The sequence below is a fragment of the Acanthochromis polyacanthus genome, chromosome 1, assembly GCF_021347895.1.
Source record: "Acanthochromis polyacanthus isolate Apoly-LR-REF ecotype Palm Island chromosome 1, KAUST_Apoly_ChrSc, whole genome shotgun sequence".
Lineage (NCBI taxonomy): Eukaryota > Metazoa > Chordata > Actinopteri > Pomacentridae > Acanthochromis > Acanthochromis polyacanthus.
The window spans coordinates 54,855,120-54,873,230 of NC_067113.1; the positions used below are offsets into that span (position 1 = coordinate 54,855,120).

The 18,111-nt window shown below is 41.9% G+C and overlaps 3 protein-coding genes across 7 annotated transcripts in view; 1 reads left to right on the forward strand and 2 right to left on the reverse strand.

Moving 5' to 3' along the window:
• The window catches only part of bltp3b (bridge-like lipid transfer protein family member 3B), a 45,912-nt gene extending 42,093 nt beyond the window's left edge, over positions 1–3,819 (reverse strand). For 2 of the 3 annotated variants that reach the window (XM_022212578.2, XM_022212577.2), the window contains exon 1: positions 3,420–3,818. In XM_022212578.2, the coding sequence (XP_022068270.1) occupies positions 3,420–3,463 (44 nt within the window). In that variant the 5' untranslated portion in view covers positions 3,464–3,818. Of the gene's footprint in view, positions 1–3,419 lie in introns of all 3 variants that reach the window. The other variant, XM_022212576.2, reaches the window with a different exon arrangement.
• Positions 3,820–6,762: 2,943 nt separating this feature from the next.
• On the forward strand, positions 6,763–10,005 carry ckap4 (cytoskeleton associated protein 4). The gene is made up of 2 exons (XM_022212571.2): positions 6,763–7,244; positions 8,292–10,005. Exons 1-2 carry the CDS (start codon positions 6,918–6,920, stop codon positions 9,471–9,473), a joined length of 1,509 nt encoding a protein of 502 aa, XP_022068263.2. The 5' UTR covers positions 6,763–6,917; the 3' UTR covers positions 9,474–10,005.
• A 1,652-nt stretch (positions 10,006–11,657) lies between these two features.
• Positions 11,658–17,714, reverse strand: ikbip (IKBKB interacting protein). 3 transcript variants are annotated; one of them, XM_022212574.2, is made up of 4 exons: positions 17,111–17,555; positions 16,910–17,027; positions 13,777–13,998; positions 11,658–12,371 (listed from the first exon to the last, which is right to left on the reverse strand). In XM_022212574.2, the coding sequence occupies exons 1-4, from the start codon at positions 17,296–17,298 to the stop codon at positions 11,805–11,807; spliced, it is 1,095 nt and encodes a 364-aa protein (XP_022068266.1). In that variant the 5' UTR covers positions 17,299–17,555; the 3' UTR covers positions 11,658–11,804. The 3 variants fall into 3 exon arrangements, with proteins under 3 accessions (XP_022068266.1, XP_022068265.2, XP_022068264.2); XM_022212573.2 differs by lacking the exon at positions 11,658–12,371 and adding an exon at positions 14,790–15,699 and having other exon boundaries at positions 13,897–13,998; positions 17,111–17,714; XM_022212572.2 differs by lacking the exons at positions 11,658–12,371; positions 13,777–13,998 and adding an exon at positions 14,180–15,699 and having other exon boundaries at positions 17,111–17,712.
• Between the last annotated feature and the right edge of the window lie 397 nt (positions 17,715–18,111).

Below are 18,111 nucleotides of genomic sequence, written 5' to 3' on the forward strand. Positions count from 1 at the left end.
TTTTTAGTAGGCAAAAGTAAAATGTATTTTGTTGCTGGAGTTGCTTAAATCTTGCTCTTGCCTGGTGAGGACAAGTCGACTTGTTTGTCTTCCAAATGTTCACAGATGTTGCCGAGTTTGACCTTAAAGTTTTGCAGCGGATACCAGTTGAATCTGAGGATGCTTTTTTTTCCCAGGTGGAGCTTTTACTGAATAGCATGAATGATTTAAAAGGTGATTTTGAGTGTGTGAGACTGAATGGTTAATTTAAAGCGAAAATAAACTCCTGCAACATGACTCTGGATGATTTCTGAAGAGGACTGAGTTTTCCAAGCATGAGCTGAATCAAGGTAGACAAACTAAATATCTATCAAAAAAAAAAGAGCAGAAAAGACATTCAATCAATGTAGACATATCGATTAATGTAAAGTTGAAACCGTAAATTTGCATGGAGCTTTACCAGCTCCATGTTCCTGCTCTGCAACCGAGTCTGACTTTTTACCTCACTGTGAAAGCAGAGAAACCTTCTCCAGTGTGACTGAGCATATTAACACCTACCATCCACAACATTTAAGACAAAAAAAAAAAAACACTAATCGTCTCATTACAATGCATTCAGCTGGGAAAGTCTGGGTCCTGGCATTCATGTGAGTATTACGTAGATGTGTACCACCCACCCAAACACTGCTGCAGACCAAGCACACACCCCTCCATGGCAACAACACTACCCAGTGCCAGCGGTCTCCCCCAGCAGGACAATGCACCTCACCACAACACTCCACCAGGCTCATTTGACAGCACCATGTTTCTGCAAAACTGAAGAGTCCAAGACCTTCACCCAATAGACCCCAATGTGATCGAGCAGCAGGGATTGAGCCACAACGAGCCCGATCCACCACAGAACCCCCAGGACTCAGAGGATCAACTGTCAACGGTACCAGACACCACAAGTCACCCCCAGTCAGGTCCTGTGTCCACGGCCCGATGGGTCAGAGCTGTTTTGGAGGCACAAGGAGGACCTACACAACGTTAGACAGGTGGACTTAATGTTGTGCTAATGACTGCATAATTGTGAGTGTCTGTGTGTGTAACAGGATCTTGCTTTGTCTGGCTCGGAGCCAGAGTCCTGTCGATATCCAAGCCCGTCTGTAAGGCAGACGAACACACACTTCGTCAACAACTCACCCTCAGGGGCTACCTGAGTCTATGAATCACTTTATCGATACACAGTCACATTAGGCCAACACGTGTACGCCAGCAACTCCTCAGCGTTCACATTACATTCATCCTTATGCATGAAAAGTCACACATAAGGTTTCTTCTTTCAGCTCACATTGTACAAGAAGACCTCCTCAACTAGTTTAATATCTCATGCACGGCTAAGTGCACTTGTCTTGGCCAGAGGAGGAACAGTCAGTGCAGACTTCATGGCCAGTGAACTGTAAAGATGTGGTGCTGCCTGACTTGAACAGTCTCGTCCTGGTCACAGATAATATTGGACACGCGTGCGTCCTCTGCAACAGTCAGGCATGGAGGCTGAGCTGTGATGTTGACACCCGCAACAGAACCTGTAGCTGTGTAAGCACACCTACAGGATGTATAAATAAGCCGGATTGCAGCACAACTACTCCCGGCTGATGCTGATAAAGCAGCACAATGCTGCAACTGAACAGACAAACTCTTACTCTGAATCATCCAAGCATACATAATGACACTCTTCCAGCTGGAGTCTATAAGGTAATGCTGCTTTGGCATTCTGACACCAGCACTTTTATCGTGACATCACTACACTGAGCGGCGCAGGATTGGCCGACCGTCAGACAGGTCGGCTTCCGCACGGCAACAGACCAATCCGACCAGGACGAAGATCAGATGACAAGCTCAAAGACAGATGACATCACTTTTCTTCTAGCCATTTCCTGTCAGTGGAGATGCTAATGCTGCTGAGGGCAAACAGAGTCATGTGCAGAAACGTGCATTATCTCAACACACACTTAAATTCACTAGGACACTGAAGGACAAACAACCCATGGGCTGTGTGTTGCAGACATCGCATTTTTCAGCTGTGACATTGTGCAAGCGTTTGAATGACAAAGCGATACTAAACACTCATTAAGGTATTAACCACTGGATGACAAATTCATGACAACTCGGCCGCCACAAAGACTTTCCTCACTAAGCACCATCGCCTTTCCTATTCAAGAACACAAACCGGTCCAGTGGCATACTGATGAGGTTTTCCAAAACTAACTCATCTGTGACCTGCAATATAAATATGACAGCTGCTTTTTTTTTTACACCACTTCTGAGCTCTGTCCACCTTTGAGTTTAATATACTGCCCTGCAACTATCATCATTATTCAATGCACTCTACTGTTTGAGTAAAAGGTGTTCTAAATTCAGTTTGCTGTATGTTTCAAGCTACCACCCCCCCACCCCGGGTACAAAACGAGGAAGCAGCCCACTGAAAGTCCCTTGAGGGACAGTGGAAAAGAATAAATAATGCATGTAAAGCAGGGGAGAGCTTAATGCTACCCATAACAGCGAGACATAAAAAAAGAAATGGAGTCTTGTGCAGCTTGTGACAGCGCCAATAAACAGATCCTGAACCTATATTAAGTTCATTCATCTCTAAGTACATAAGAGGGAGCTTGAAAGTGATGCAACATGCTAACATGTCTGTGTAGATTCTTAGTCATCCAGGTCATGGTAATCATAAGAGAAAAAGCAGCTAGGCTTTTCTTTATGGTTCGTGTTTGATGATGATGAATCATCCTCAAGAACCAGAAATAAAAACCCAGTAGCTACTACTGAAGCTCTCAGGCTGTCTATTATGTTGAATTAGGTGGCAGTATAGTGGATTTCCCCTCCTAAATTATATTATCCTGTGTGCTGAGGACTTTGAATGCCTGTGTTGACTCTGATACCTGATAGAGGTTAAATTCCCAGATAAGCAGGGTTTAAACCCTTGTAAACAGCACTAACCCTGCCCCTAACTTCTCATTATTACTTTTATAGTTGCTGTAATCTCTCAGTTCAGCGGTTTGTGTTGATTGTATTTGCTGCCGGTAACTGGGGGGAAATTTGCCTTTACGGGAATGCTGAGATTGTTGTTTCAAACAATCTGACTCAACCACTCGACTGGTTCTACCTGCCTTTAGCAAGTGTCGAGGGATTAGCCGGAGCTAGCTCCGATGCTAACACGTTAGCAGCCACGTCCCAGGTCAAAGAGGCTGCATCAGCTGAAAACGTGGCTGAAAGTCCGACACACAGCGCGAATGTGGGCTAAACAACAAAACCGTTCACATTCACACACAACGAAACACACTCGGAACATTAAAGTGTCATTTAAGGACAGCTAGCTAACTGACAGCTGTATCCACCGGTCGTCCTTCCCTCCCTCCCCGCTCCCTGCCCGTTAGCCTCCGCTCGCCACTGACCTGGAGAGATGCTTCAGGATCTGCTTCTTGATGAGCCCCGCCATGGCCGCGGAAAACCGATATCCGAGCCGCCGCTGCCGGGTGTGTGTGAGCTGTCTGGCTAGCTGGCTGCCGAGCCTCTCCGCTAGCTTTTACCACTCGGTATAAACAGCTCAAATTCTGATCCCCTTGTCAGTCTTCATGGTAGCGGCGTTCCCGCTCTATTCTCCGAGAGGTGAGGGAGAGAGACGGCATCCGAGACGTCCGAGAGACAACCGGGCTCCGAGACAAAGCATACCGCGTTAGGCCATTTCATGCAGATCCTCTGATAAGCTCCAAAACGGTCCAGATCTCTGCAATATCGCACACCGTTCACCTGGACGGCGGAGCGGCGTCGGTTGTCACGGCGTCTGGGCGGAGCCTCGTGATGCGTTTATGGTCTGTTGGGAAACCTGCGCATCACTAGCAGTAACCCATTCCCTCATCCTGGGTGCAATTTATGTCTGTTTGTGTCGATTTTTACAGTTTCTGTCCATATGTGTGTGTTCTGTATGAATTAATAATTTTGCCTTATTTTGTCCATAATTCTTATTTTTCTTTTAAATAAAATGGGGCGAAATGAACATGCAATTAAATTCGGCTTGGTTTTATTTTGATGTCTGTGTTGTGTTTGTCATGAGCCTGTCTGTAACTCAGTGTTACATTATATTGTTACACTGTCAAGTACAGATCCCTTAGTGTTGTTTGTCAGTGACTCAGTGTTGTCTTATGTTATCTGAGGACAAGTCTCTCTTGAGAATGAGATCGAGTGTCTCAATGAGATTGCCTGTATAAATAAAGGTTAAATAAAAATAAAAATTGCATGGCACCAATTCACAACATGAGACATAACAAAACACTTCACACAGTAAGGTAAATAACTCAAACATTAACGAGAGAAACCAACATATCCAAAGAATCATAACTGGAAAGAGAAACAAATTAGTTTATTTGTTAGAAACCTTTAGTAGAATCAGGCTCAAGAAGGCTCAAGTAGTCCGAGTAAAGGTAAAGGAGAGAGACAAAAGGATAGTAGATTTGAAAACAATGGTAAAGGAGAAGACATATAGCTTATCAACCAAACATACCTGCAGAGAGAACAAAACACAGACTACGAGAGATAAGACACAAAGTTAGTGGTATGAACTTGTGGCATATAATTGCATAAACAGAGAAAGGATGAAGAGTGGAGGAGATGTGGTCAGTGCATCATGGGAAGTCTCCCAGCAGTGTAATTCATAGCTGCATTAATCAGGGATGGCTCAAAGTCACCTGAGCTGCCATAACTGACAGCTTTATCACAAAAAAAAGTTTAAAGTAGAATCTTTAAAGAACTCAAACTGGAAGCCGATTCCACAGGAGAGCAGCCTCATAGCAGAAATATCTGCCTCCTATTCTGCTTTTGGAAACGTCAAAGTGAACCTGCAATCTGAGAGAGAAGCTGTTAGGAAAATATGGTACAATAAGATCTTTAAGATACAACAGAGCCAGCTTTGTATCTGTAAATATACACACAGGTGAAGATACATATTAAATTTGTCAACATGGACCAAAGAAATGTAAAAAAATAAATAAAAAAATGTCAGAAACAGACTAATAGGGGGTCTAAATTTTGCATCTTTAATGAATTTATTTATTTGATTTCTTTTGCCATTTTAACTGGTGTGTACTTCTCTACTTATGACGATAGGTATCTAGAATATATTGACACTCATTCTCACACATTATGTTACCCTTCTGAATATAATTTCATTTATGTATCTAGATGCTTTTTTGATCTCTTTACAGTTATTTAAAATCTTGAAAACTCAAGTTTGACATACTAGTTATTATCTATTTCTTTTGGAAACTCTACAATTGTTTTATCTTTTTATAGCTATTACACTTATAGTATAATCTGGCAAAAATTTTGTCCTTTTTGGACATAATTTGTCTGTGCAGTGTACTCATAAAGGAAGCTTTATGTTGCTTTCAATGACCATTTTTGGACCGCACATAACTAGAGAAATTAAAGATTGTGGCACTTAATTTCTTTTTTAATAAACATCAACAATTAATTTAGCCTGTTACTCATAAAATGCTATCATTGCATGCAAAACAAAGCTTTATTTTCACATTTATTTACTGTAAAGAAACAATCATCTCATGGAGTAAACGTACACTAAACGCTCGTTTAGTGACATCTAGTGTTTAAACTAAGAACATACCTTAAACGGGGTACAAATAGTTCTTGCAGAGTAATTGCAGAATACAATTGAGTCAGGAGAATTTTTGCATCCAGGGATATTTGTCATTTTGTGGTTCGTAGGCTGCATTTTAGGATTTGACCTAAACACAACACCCGCAGTACAAACTGTGGAGTTTAATGCTAGAAGAAACTGCAAGTTATGACGTCAAATTAAGGGCTAAATATTGAAAAATACCATTTTTGATGGTAAAGAAGGCTGCATAATGAAACTTAAGAGCATTATAAAGCAATTATTGGCATTTTTAAGTGATAATTTCTGGTATTTGCAGTGCATTTCATTGATTTACTGACCTTTAAGTGAAAAAGGCAAAGTACATTCACACTGAGCAGAAAAGTGTTCATTTATTTGCTAATTGACTTTTACTGTGACTCTTTCATCTTTTTTACTGGAATAAATCCAGTTACAGGAATTCTTTGAGCCTTCACTTCTCAGTCTGTGGACACTAAAGCTGTGAGTTTTCTGCTGTGCAGCTCTGCTCCTCAGATATAAGATGTGACAGTCTGCTGTGCTGAGGCTGCTGCTGCCACGTATGAAAGGAGGAGCGAGCTGGAGGGAAGAGGAGCTCCTCCCTGTACTGCTCTGCTCCATGTGAACAGTCTGCGGAAAGTTTGCATCAGCACATAACAGCATTTATGTGTCAGATTAATATTAGAGTGAAATTAAGACGTTTGTGCCTGTAATACACAGAATGGTGAACTTTAAGGAATGCTGGTGCAACTTTACGCACAAATGATGCGTCCCTTTTTTCTTTAATTACAGTAAAGAATAGCTGAGATTCAATTTAAAAGTTAAATTCCGTGCTTTTGCAGGGGTCAAACTTTGCAAATATTCGCTTAAGCTGCAGTGCTTATCTGGATACGATCAGAGGATGATGCTCCCGCGTAAACTTCTTTCTTAACTTTGTTTGTATGACCAACTTATTATGTGATCCAAAGATTGAAACAACCTAAACACTTAGCTCCAAGGATAACACAAATCATTCATTGTTTCCTGGTGGTTTGAGTCATTAAAAAAGGCCAATAAAGAGGCTGGAGCTGAACATGGGACAGCCCCCATCCGCATACCTCAGCGCAAAAAGCCCCGTGGAAAGACACGACGCGCTCACTGATACGCTGCTGGTCCAGCCAGTGGGCCTGGACTGGAAACCTTCTCCATCCCATCCACGACTGCAAAACCAAAAACTTCTCTCTCACATTCTCACACACACGTCCGACCGAGCTCCCAGCTGACGATGACTGCGAAAAACCGACACAAGAGCAGCGAGAAAAGCGCCGCATCCAGCCAGGAAGATGCGCCAAAGAAAAGCCCAAAGAGCAGCAGCAGCAGCAGCAGCAGTAACGGGGTTAGTGGCCCCGCAGCTCAGGGGCCACGATCAGGAAGCTGCTTAGGGCTTCTTGTGACAGCAGTGTTTTATATCGCGTTGATAGGCGCTGCAGGGTTTGCTGCTTTTTATTTACAACAAGTGGTGGAGGAGATCCGTCAGACCAACGCAAGGCATGAGGAGAGCGCAAAGCAGAGCGCAGAGCTGAGCAGCAAAATGGAGAGTGTCGTTCAACAGGTAGGTGGAGAGGGATGGGAATCAATGGAGAGAAGTGGCAAAACAGTTCAAAAGCTCCCAAATGTTTTCAGTTCTTCATTTTTAGTATCATAGCATGTGCGTACTGCTGTTTATTGTTGGTGGAGTTGACTTTGTGTAGATTTACATAACCTTCCATCATGTTGTTGTACTTTATGTACTGATGGGGGTTGGGTGCGTTTACAAGGATGGATATAGGGAACTCTGCATACTTCTAAAGCAGCAAACTTTCAGCTGTAATTAAAAGATTCAGACTCACTCCATTTGAAATAAAGCCTACATTGTGTTCGTTTTCATGGCTTATTTTGTATGGAAAAAAGCTGGAAAAGGCAGAAAAGGAGTTGAAGAAAGGAAAAATCCTTCTTTTGTGTCTTAGAGAACATGACATGGTATGAGAAGACATATTACCACACAGTATCTTTAACAGGACTTAAAACTGCTGAAAGCTGCTTTTTAAAAAGATTTATTATTAATAATAATAATAATAATAAACTGTAAAAAAAAAAAAAAAACTGTCATGGGGGGTGCTGGAGCCTATGATATTTTATTTTTATTTTTTAATGGTTGTCATGTAAATTGTATATTTTTCAGTGATTTTATCATTTATTATTTACCAAAACTGGATATGTTTGTAAAGTAACACTAAATTGTGAAAAAATGGAAAAAAAATAAAATGTACATTTTTTACAGTGTAGTAAAGAACTTTTTTTTTTTTCAAAATTGAGTTTCAGTTGCACCTTTGTTTCGAACTGTGCAATTGTTTGGATAGTATTTTAATATTACATTTCATTTTTTTCTATTGTGAAGCTCTAAACTTTGGTCATTTAGATTTTTTCCAGGATAAATAATGAGTTCCTCTGAGTGTTTTTTTAAGCTAAAAAAGCATCATCACAAAGCTGAATGTAGAGCTTTTTTCTTCTGTCATGAAAAGCTGATGTTTTGGAGATTATGAACAGTCACGGTGTTCATGTGTAAAGCCGTGTTGTGTCGATGGTGCATGAAAGCCATGTGTTTCCATGTGTCGTACAGGTGGAGTCTCTGAGGAGTGTTGTGGACGGACTGGAGTCATCACTGGGCATCACTCGGGTGGAGCTGGAGGGAGCCGTCAGCCGGATGAAGAGGGGCGAGGTGGAGACGAGGAGGGTGGAGGAGGCCCTCCAGAAGCTCCAGAACGATCTGCTCAGGGACCTTTCAGAGGGCATCAATGAGGTGAAGGAGGCTCGAGAGAGGGACTTCTCCTCTCTGGAGAAGACTGTGGAGGAGCGTCTGGCTGAGGTGAGTCAGTCCATCAAGGCCAGCGTGGCCGAGTTCACCGAAGCTCAGGGCGAAGCGCAGAGCCAGCTGGCCGACCTTAAAGCGCGGCTGGGCGACATAGAAGACCCTTCCCTCATCAAACAAGAACTGTCCGCCATCGTTGATGCTGTAGCTGAAATCAAAACAGCCAAAGAGGGAGCTGATACTTCAGCTGATTCCCTCAGAGAGCAGATCGGTGCAGTGAGGAAGGAGCTCCAGACTCGCAACCAGGAAGTAGCTTCACTGTCTCAGGAGATAGAAACGGTGAGGTCAGTGGTTCAGGAGGCGACCGGGAGTCTGAAACAGTCATTGTCCACTGTAGAGGCCGGAGTTCAGATGCTGAATGACAAAACTATGACACTGGAGAGCAGCGTGGAGGAGCTCACTGATGCTGTTCGTAATGCCGAGAAGCAGGTGAACGAAGCAGCTGATCAGGCACAGACAAGATCTGAAAACATAGAAACCAGAGTGAAAGCATCAGAGGAAAGCGGAGACTCACTGTCAGCATCGGTGTCAGACATCAGCTCCAAGGTAGAATCACTATTCGCCAAATACGACGCGCATGAGAGTGAACTGGCTTCTCAGGGGCAGGCCGTGAACAAAGCCAGAGGTGGTTTGGAGCAGGAGCTGGAGGCTGTGAAGAGCAGAGTGGAGGAGCTCCAGTCCAACATGGCTGCTTTAGAGGACTCCAACCAGGTGGAGGATCTGCAGCAGAGGCTCACTGCTCTGGAGGACAGCAGCGGCAGGATGAAGCCGGAGCAGCTGGAGAGTTTAAGCAACATGGTGGCTGGGTTGGAAAGCAAAGCAGCCAAGCTAGAAGGCCACGATCAGGCTATCACTGCTCTCCAGGAGGCTCTGCAGAAGACCACACAGACACTCGCAGGTTTATCCAAAGCTCCCGAGAAGAAGGAAAAGTAGGATCACATCAAGGTATGGAAACGATAGGTGACTACAACCCACTTCTCTTACTTTCTAGAAGGAGCATTTCCCAAACTTGAGGGTTGATGTCATGATTGTTGCACACTTTGATAGAAAACAAGCAAACGCGAGGAAAAACAGAGAGGGACCGAGCTGATCTGTGAATCCAACTCCACACTCATTCTGCACTGTAGTTTTTATTTTCTAATGTTTTTAATGCCTTGTTCAACTTTTTTTTTTTTCTGTGCCAGGGCTGTTTTTTGAACCTCCAAATGCAATAATAAGCTCATTTTGAGCGCTCCTTTGTTTACTCAGTACATGATGTCGGTTTTTTTTTACAAGAATAAAAAATCTTGTCGACTCTGAGCTGTGCAGAATTGTTTTGGGGTGTGAATTTTATGACGAAATGATTCTTTAATTTGGTTCAGCTGCTTTTCCTGTTACATCATAGGGGATACGTGCATGGTAAGGGTGGGAATGAAAATTTACAGTTCTTGAGAGATGTGATTAAAAACACAGAAATCCCTTTCAACTGGTAATTTGCGTGCTTCTAATTGAACAAATGATTCTGGAGTTATTGAGCAAATCCACTAATTATTATTAAATTATTACATCTAATCTGTAATAAGACATATTCCACATGTACAACTGCTGTGAAGTCAAGCTGGTGATTATCAGCTTTGCAGTGACTGAACACCACACGTTGAACTCTTTGAACAAGTGACAGCTAACAGGTAGTTTGGACTCTCTTCCAGGTGTTCAGTAAAGTCGTGCTCTCTTGTGCAACACCTGAGGCTCTAGTTGTGCGACCACTTCTCCAGAACACTTCAAAGATTTGCTGGAAGGCATTTGGACACTAATAAACTCTTGAGGTAACACAGAGGGGCCCCGAGAGGTCAGGAAATGCTCACATAGCTGTGGAAACAAACTGGAATGTCAAGTTTTATGAGACCAAAATGGTAGAAATGATGCCATGTCAGTGTCAGTCAGTTCAGCTAGGAGGAGCCTGATGTCCGTCTCACATCTGCATGCTAAACATTAGCAGCACATTACTTGAGTAAAAGTGATTTTCTGCCGTTTCATTGGGGCCAGACTATTTCCTGGCCATAACCACTAACTGCAGCTAAAACCCAGTAACAGCTGTTTCCTAATTTTCAGTTTGATTGCTGAAGCTTGATTAACCTTCAAGCGTGGTTCCTGTTTTTATTTATAAGCCTAAAAATACCCTCCAACTATTTTTTTTATCAATCACTGAAACTGAAAGGGAGTTTAGTTATTAAACGAGGTGGAATCAAGTTGGATTTTAGTGAACAACATCACTCCTGGTGAAGATCTACCTCCAGAAGACCAAAGTGAACGATACTTACGGGCTTGTACAAAGCCCTGACGTGAATCCTACTGAAAACCTGTGAGGTCAACTGAAGACCAGGATCCATGCCAGAAGACCATCAGATCTGGAGGAGCTTTAGAGATTTGCCAAAGAAGAACGGGCTGGAATTCCTCAGGAGATGGGTTAGACTTGTTACAAACTACAACAAATGACTGCAAGCTGTTATCCAGCAAAAAGGATGCGCAACTGACTATAAGCATCAAAGGGTTTAATAATGACCCTGGTAGTCTTTGCTTTTTGTTAATAAATAATCTTGTTTCTGTGTGTGAAGTAAAACAATGCAAGCATCCAAAATAAAACTAGGATGTTTAGAAAAGCTGTGGTAAAAATTCATCTGTCAACAGCATTTGGGACTTTTAGGGGGGAAAAAACTAAAAATTTCATAGCCCCCCCCCATGAAATTTTATCTTCAATAATTTTGTCTTCAACTGTAAATCATACTCATTCAGCTTATCCCATCATCCTTACATTCCTACTAACATGAGAGTGGCATCTTCATCCTCCCAGCAGGAATGCAATTAAGCATATTCCACCAAAAAGCCAAACTACATTCCAAAAAATGAATTAGAATGAATGAAAATATTACATTTTTCTATAGTTTGCCTGAATTTCCAGAACCTTTGAATCACAAGACACGTGAAAACACTGAAAAATGGGATAGAAGCCAAGAAATAATGACAATAAACCAGTCACATGTCCACCACTGAACTCCAGTAGAACAGGAGAGGAATCTCTGTCATGAGCTCACACAAACAAAGCTCAAAAGCATTTAGGAATGTTGACAGACCGGCTGCTAAATTGTTCACGCTCATATTTATTAACAGTTGGGATCACTGGTTTTGTCGTTTCCTTTATTTCATTTGTAATATTTCCTGGAGTAAATCCTCAAACAGCAGTGCTGAAATGGGTAAATGAAACCCAAACAATGTTATCAGTGTTTTTCATGTCGGTCTGTGCATCTCTCCCATATCGGATAAATCAGCTATTTCACTAACCTGTTTAGTTGCAACACTTAAATCTCTCTCAACTGCAGTGAGGTTAGATAAAGTCTGCCGGAGCTCAGAGATCTCCTGCTCTCTCTTACCGAGATCTTCTGCTAGCCTTCCTATACGTAGAGTCAGATCTGACAGCTGAGGCTCAAACGCCCTGAAGTCTCTCTTAATAGCAGCCACCTTTGGCTTAAGGTCGCTGGCGAAGGTCACTGTTCGAACGAGGCGAGCCCGGCCGCTCTCCAGCTCCCTCAGGCGCTCCGAGATCTGCTTGTCGGCGGCGGTGAGTTCAGGGACTCGCCTCCGGAGCTGCTCTATGGTCTGAGCGTTGCGTTCCGACGCAGCTCGGAGATTGGACACTCGGTCGATGCTGCTGGCGAGCACGTCTCCGATACGTTTGACCATGCTGTGCTCCACCTGAGTGGTCTTGTCCTCCAGCTCCCCCACCTGAGTCAGCAGAGACTCCGACTCCGACTGCAGGCCGTCCATCCTGCGCACATCTGTCCTCACCGACGCCACCTGGAGGGTCAACACAGGAGGAAAAGATGTGAAAGTGCACCTAGGAAAAGTTTCGATTGTTAAAAAGAAAGGGTTGGTGTAAAAAAAAAAAGAAAAGAAAAGTGAGTTTGTTACATTTATTGGCCTTTTAAAAATAACAAAAGAACATTGTAAAAGAAAAATCTCTCATTTTTATTCAATTTTCTTTTTTACTTTACAGATTTTTTTTCTATATGTTTGAAATAAACAAAAATAACAATAAAATTACAAAAACAGACAGTGAATTTATAAGTAAAATGCAAACTAAACATAGTAGTTTCATTTTTTGACCCAAAAAACTGAAAAGTTTGGACACACCTTCTCATTCAGTGCTTTTTATTTCATTATTATAGACATTGTAAATTAATACTGAAGACATCAAAACTATAAAAGAATACATATGGAAACATTTTGTAAACAAAAAAGGTTAATCTTCAGTATTAACCTACAATGTAGAAAATAATACAAATAAATGAAAAGCACTGAATGAGAAGGTGAGTCCAAACTTTTCACTGGTAGCGTACATTTGCAAATTTATTGAAAATTTGCAAATATTTCCTCTTTATTTAATAGATGAAATTGTTAAATTCAAGTTTAATATTTTAAATATATGAATAAAAGTAGATACAACTACTATATATTAAAGGTAATTTCACGTGCAAATATCCTTATTAAACATTAAAAAGCCAAAAAAATACACATGATCTCATGTAAAAGTCAGACTCAAAGGTGCATTTTAATTCTGTGAAATCACTGAATTTTCATGAGATGGTTGTTTTCCATTACTTTACTGCATTTTTTTTGGCACCCCAGCTGCATAAAAATGATCATTCTTTACCATTTTTGTCTCTTTAAGCAGCAGATAGATTGATAGATCTGACATATTAATACTGATTTACATCTGTGGGAATCCATTCCACACCCACTGAAGGTAATAAAACTGTAAGAATTCACTTGTACAGCAGGAAACAGGACTACTCATTTACCCTTCACTATTAATTTCACATCTTGTGTATTTGCTCTCGGAAATCAAAAGCGGCATATTTTAGAAATACTTTATATTTTTTATGGAGCTACAATGATGGGTTGACCAAGACAAAATGAATCATCAACTATTCTGATCTTCCAATAAGGTGTTCTTTAAGAACAAATGTCAAATATTTGGTGACTGTAATTTCTGAAGGCTCAGGATCTGAAGTTTGTATGAATCTTATATGGCAGTAAATTGGGACACCTTTCTTAGTAAAACCAAGACATAAAGAGAGTATTTCATGATTATCCCTGCCAGCTTCATCAATAGAAATGATTTTTAGTTGCAGGCTGTAGTTGAATTTTCTAACCTGCATCTGCAGTTATAGAAGCCAGGACAGATTTCAGGTGGACTAACCTTGTTGGTAAAGTCCTTGGTGATGGCTGAGGTGCGTTCTTCAATCTGTCCCACAGCGTTTCTGAGTGACGTCATGCTGCTCTGAAGCTGAGCTCGTTTCTCCGTCAGCCCTGAGGCCCACTCCTTCAGCCGGCCCACGTCCCGCTCCAAAGCCTCCAGCTGAGGCTGCAGAGACCCTCGCTGACCCCCGAGACCCTCCAGCATCAGCTGGACGCTCTCACACTGAAACACAACATACAGTTCATGGAGAGACGGATAAAACAGGCAAGTTTAGGCAAGAGACGGAACTACCTGAAGCAGATCAGCATTACAAGGCATCCCCTGAGGTTTTTCCCCCTTTAACAAAAGATGAACATGAGAGAAACTTGTGCAAAATAAATTCAAACAAATAAAACATTATATGTACAAAAAATGTGATTTTATTTAAATAAACTGTGCTGTAGTGGAAACAAATATCAGATGGAAATGTGAAAAATGTCAAAACATTTACAAAACCTACCAAGAGCTGCAACTCATGATGATGTTCATTATTGCTTTTTCTCTGATTCATCATTTTCTACATATTTGTATGTCTGTGTCTGCACATTAAGAAAATGCCATGTACAGTTTCCTAACACACCATCAAAACACTCATTTTCTCCAAGCAACACTTCAGAACATAAAAAATATTCAGTTAAGGCTGAATAATACAAAAAAAAAACAATCACCTGAACAATGTTTACTCGATACATTAAATATGAGACTGACTACCATCTAATGAGCTAATTAATTATATGTGTAAAACTGCAAATGGGCAGCTAGAGACTAATGAAGTGTTTTATAAAAATAGTACAGGAAGTTAAATGTGTGTGCTGTACTACAGTGCATGTTGACAACAGGCTACTTTCACAATGACGCTGAACTGAGGTACAAACGTAGCAGAACTTTAATATTAAACTTCATTTAAGGCCTTTTACAGCACATAATACGATACGAAATCGCCACTCCTTCTCCCTAGCTGACAAAACAATGACCTCACTCAGTGAAGTCATCTAGAAGAGGTTGAGTTGATTCGTCCTGCTCATCTTTTTCCCACATCTCCTCCTCATCTTCGTATTTCCATCCCTCTTCCTCCAGAGGGTCCACGTCCGCTTGGCTGTCCACTCTACTTTCCCTCAACACCATGGTGAGTTCATGGACCGCCTCTTTGACCACGGACAGCTCATTCTTCATCTTCAGGATGCTGTTGTGAGCCTGCAGGGTGTCCAGCTCCTGCCTGATCTCGAGGATTTCGTTCAGCGCTTTCAGCATGCTGTCCTCGGTCCCAAACACCTGTAGCGTCACCTCCTCCAGCCTCTTCTCCGCCGCGTTCAGATCTCCGCCCAGTCTGAGGATGGAGCGCACCGCCTCCTCCACCTGCGGCAGGTGCTCCTCACACTGCTGTGCTCGGGGAATGTGCTCCTGCAGCTGGGAGTTCAGCTCGGCCTCCCTCCTGCTCAGGCTGCCGATCAGCTCCTCCAGCTTGTGGATCTGTTCGGTGTTCCAGTCCAGCTGATTCTGCGCTCGCTTGGCGTCGTTCTCCTCGGTGCGCTCCAGAGCTCGAGTGTTCCTCTTGGTGCTGTCCTCCAGCTCCTCCAGCCTCTCCGCCAGCGACCGGGCCCTCCGCTCGGCCTCGTTCACCCGCTCAGTGGCTCCTGCATGAGCCTCCCTGGACTCGGCCTTGAGGGCAGACAGGTCTGAGGTGACGACGGCCAGCCGCTGCTGCCACGTCTCCGTCACGTTAAGGAAGTGGGCGTTGACCGTCTGCAAGTCCCGGGATGCGGAGTTCTCGTCGGCCTGCATCGCCATGACGGCGGCGTGTAGGGTGGAGATGTCCTGCTGGAGTCTTGTTGCCAAGGAGACGGTGGAGAGCGCCGCCTGCAAGTCGTCTTCAGAGGTGGCGAGCTGCAGCCGCAACACAAAACAGGAGGGCTGTTTCTGTGGGAGCTCTATGATCCTCAGTACTCACATCGGATACATACAGTGAAGCAAAGTCATGCAAACACGAGGCAGAGCAGAGGTGGACTTTAAAAGAAAGAGCAATGTGCTGAGAGCCATCAAATGTGTACTGAGATGCAGGAGAGATAATCCAGGCTCAGCTGAGTAGTTTTCTTGAATTTTCTTTAAAAATTAATGTGGTAATTCTCAATATTTTTCATCTTTGACCTCTTAAAAACAAGGCAAGTCTAATTGCAACCCTTACTGCCATTGTACAAGGAGTGAGAGATCTTTTGTCCTGAATAAGTGAAACTATTCAGAATTTTTCAAGAAAGGCAAAGATATTTTTAAAAAATCCTAAAAATCTGACAGCTTTGTTCAGCAAAAACACTACAATAAAACTTTTTTCTTCTTTTCTATCCTGTGAATCATCTCGTGTAGCTTAGTGGGGAACCTCATCCTCAACCTTGAGAAGCTTTGATGTAAAGAGACTGTTTTTTTTCAGGAAACGTGGGGAGAAAAGTGGGGGAAAACTTAATTTAAAATGAACTGTACTACTGTAATTCCTTGTATATGTGGGTTGACACAGTCCAACTTTATCCAGCTACAATTAGCTGAAAATGCAGCAGTCAGGCGTTTAACTGGTACGAAGAAAACGTCATTTGGTCTGCAGTGAAATGTGTAACTGAATTCAAAATGTCTGTATTTGCTTTGAAGGTGCTTTCAGGTCTACAGCCACAATATGTACTCTCTTTTTTGACCCTAGGCTTTGTTTCTTTGGAGTTAGTTTTTGTATCAACACTTTGATCAATCTCCTGATTAACATTACATCCTGTCTCTCCACTAGTAATTTCAGGCTCACTTTTTGTGGTTTTATTTTCTTCTAAAGCTGTCCTAGCCGTGAATATTTTGAGTTCCTTTAAATCCAGTGCCGTTTTGTATTGACTGATTGTGTGATTTTAATCAGGTAAGTTTGCAACATGAATTTCATTTCTCTGTTGTAGCAATGAATTTTTTTCTGTATAATATGAAGAACACACTGTCAGTAGTTTAAACAGGGATTACTAATTCAGCGGAATATAGTTTTAGTGAGTTACTTTCAAAGTTATTTGCATTGTCTGATACTAAGAAACTGTGGGAATTGACCCTTGAAAGCTCCTCTGACGCTCAAACGTACCTTTTTAGAAACTCTGACAATCTCCTCCTCCATGTCGAACAGACTGGAAGCTTTTCCATGCAGTGATTTGTACTTTTCCTCAATGTGGGAAAACCTCTCATTTTGCTGCAGCACCACCCTGAAACCCAGAAGAACTTTAGTAGACAGAAACACACACACACAAAAAAAAACTATTTATATCACGTTAATAGTCTGACTTACCAGCTCAAAGCCCCGCAAGCAGCAAGCGACATTAAACACATCACACTTTTAATGTCCAGACGTGAAGACGCTTTATTTCCTCCCGTCTTGTCTTCTGTTTTTACTTTCTGCGCTTCATCTTTTGCAGTTTCCGTCACTTCATCATTTAGTTTTTGAGTTTTCTTCCTCTGCTTTACTTCTGTTGGCATTTTTAGCAAACTAATAAACCGCTGCTTAACTTTTAGAAAACAAAACACGCCTACCAGATTAAAAAAAAAAAGATAACGGGCTATTGGTTACTTTTCCGAGTAAAATAATATCCTTGCTTCAGATATAAGTTCATAATGTTGGAAATTACCTAAAAAGGTTTAGATAAAGGCTATTTTTTTCACATGTGTTACCGCTACTACTACTACTACACTACTTTAGCTGCACTGTTCCTTGGAGAAGGGCTGCCTTCAGGTGCTCCTCGTAAAAAAATACAACCGCACCCAGTAAGAAGCATCAAAACTGTAAAACCGTCACAAAAGCAGCGTGTTTTAACTTAACACTCATGCGGACACAAATATTGCAAACATAAACGATAACTTTCAGTCTACGGTCACACGCTGTTCCACGGGCTCCATCCGAGACTGTCACAATTCCGACAGCAAAGGTGGTACCTTAAATGCGGCAGTCAGCCACGTAAGCGACTGCCAGCATTTGTTGGATTAATAATGTCTGGTGATAAAACTGGGACATTTAATCGATAACACGATCAATCGATTGGCAGAAAATTACCATGCAAGGTAATTTTTTTTAAAACTGATTATTTCAGCCATATAACAAGCCATTAAATACATAAGTAAAATAAACAAAAGCATAATGCAAAGTAAGGATTTACTATTTTTCTCTGATTTATCTAACTGAGAGTTGAACATCTTATGCTTTGGACTGTTGTTCGCACAATATAATGTAAAATCTGCTAAATTAACTGGGAAATGTTCCACCATTATCTGACAGAAGTAAGAGAAGTAATGAAG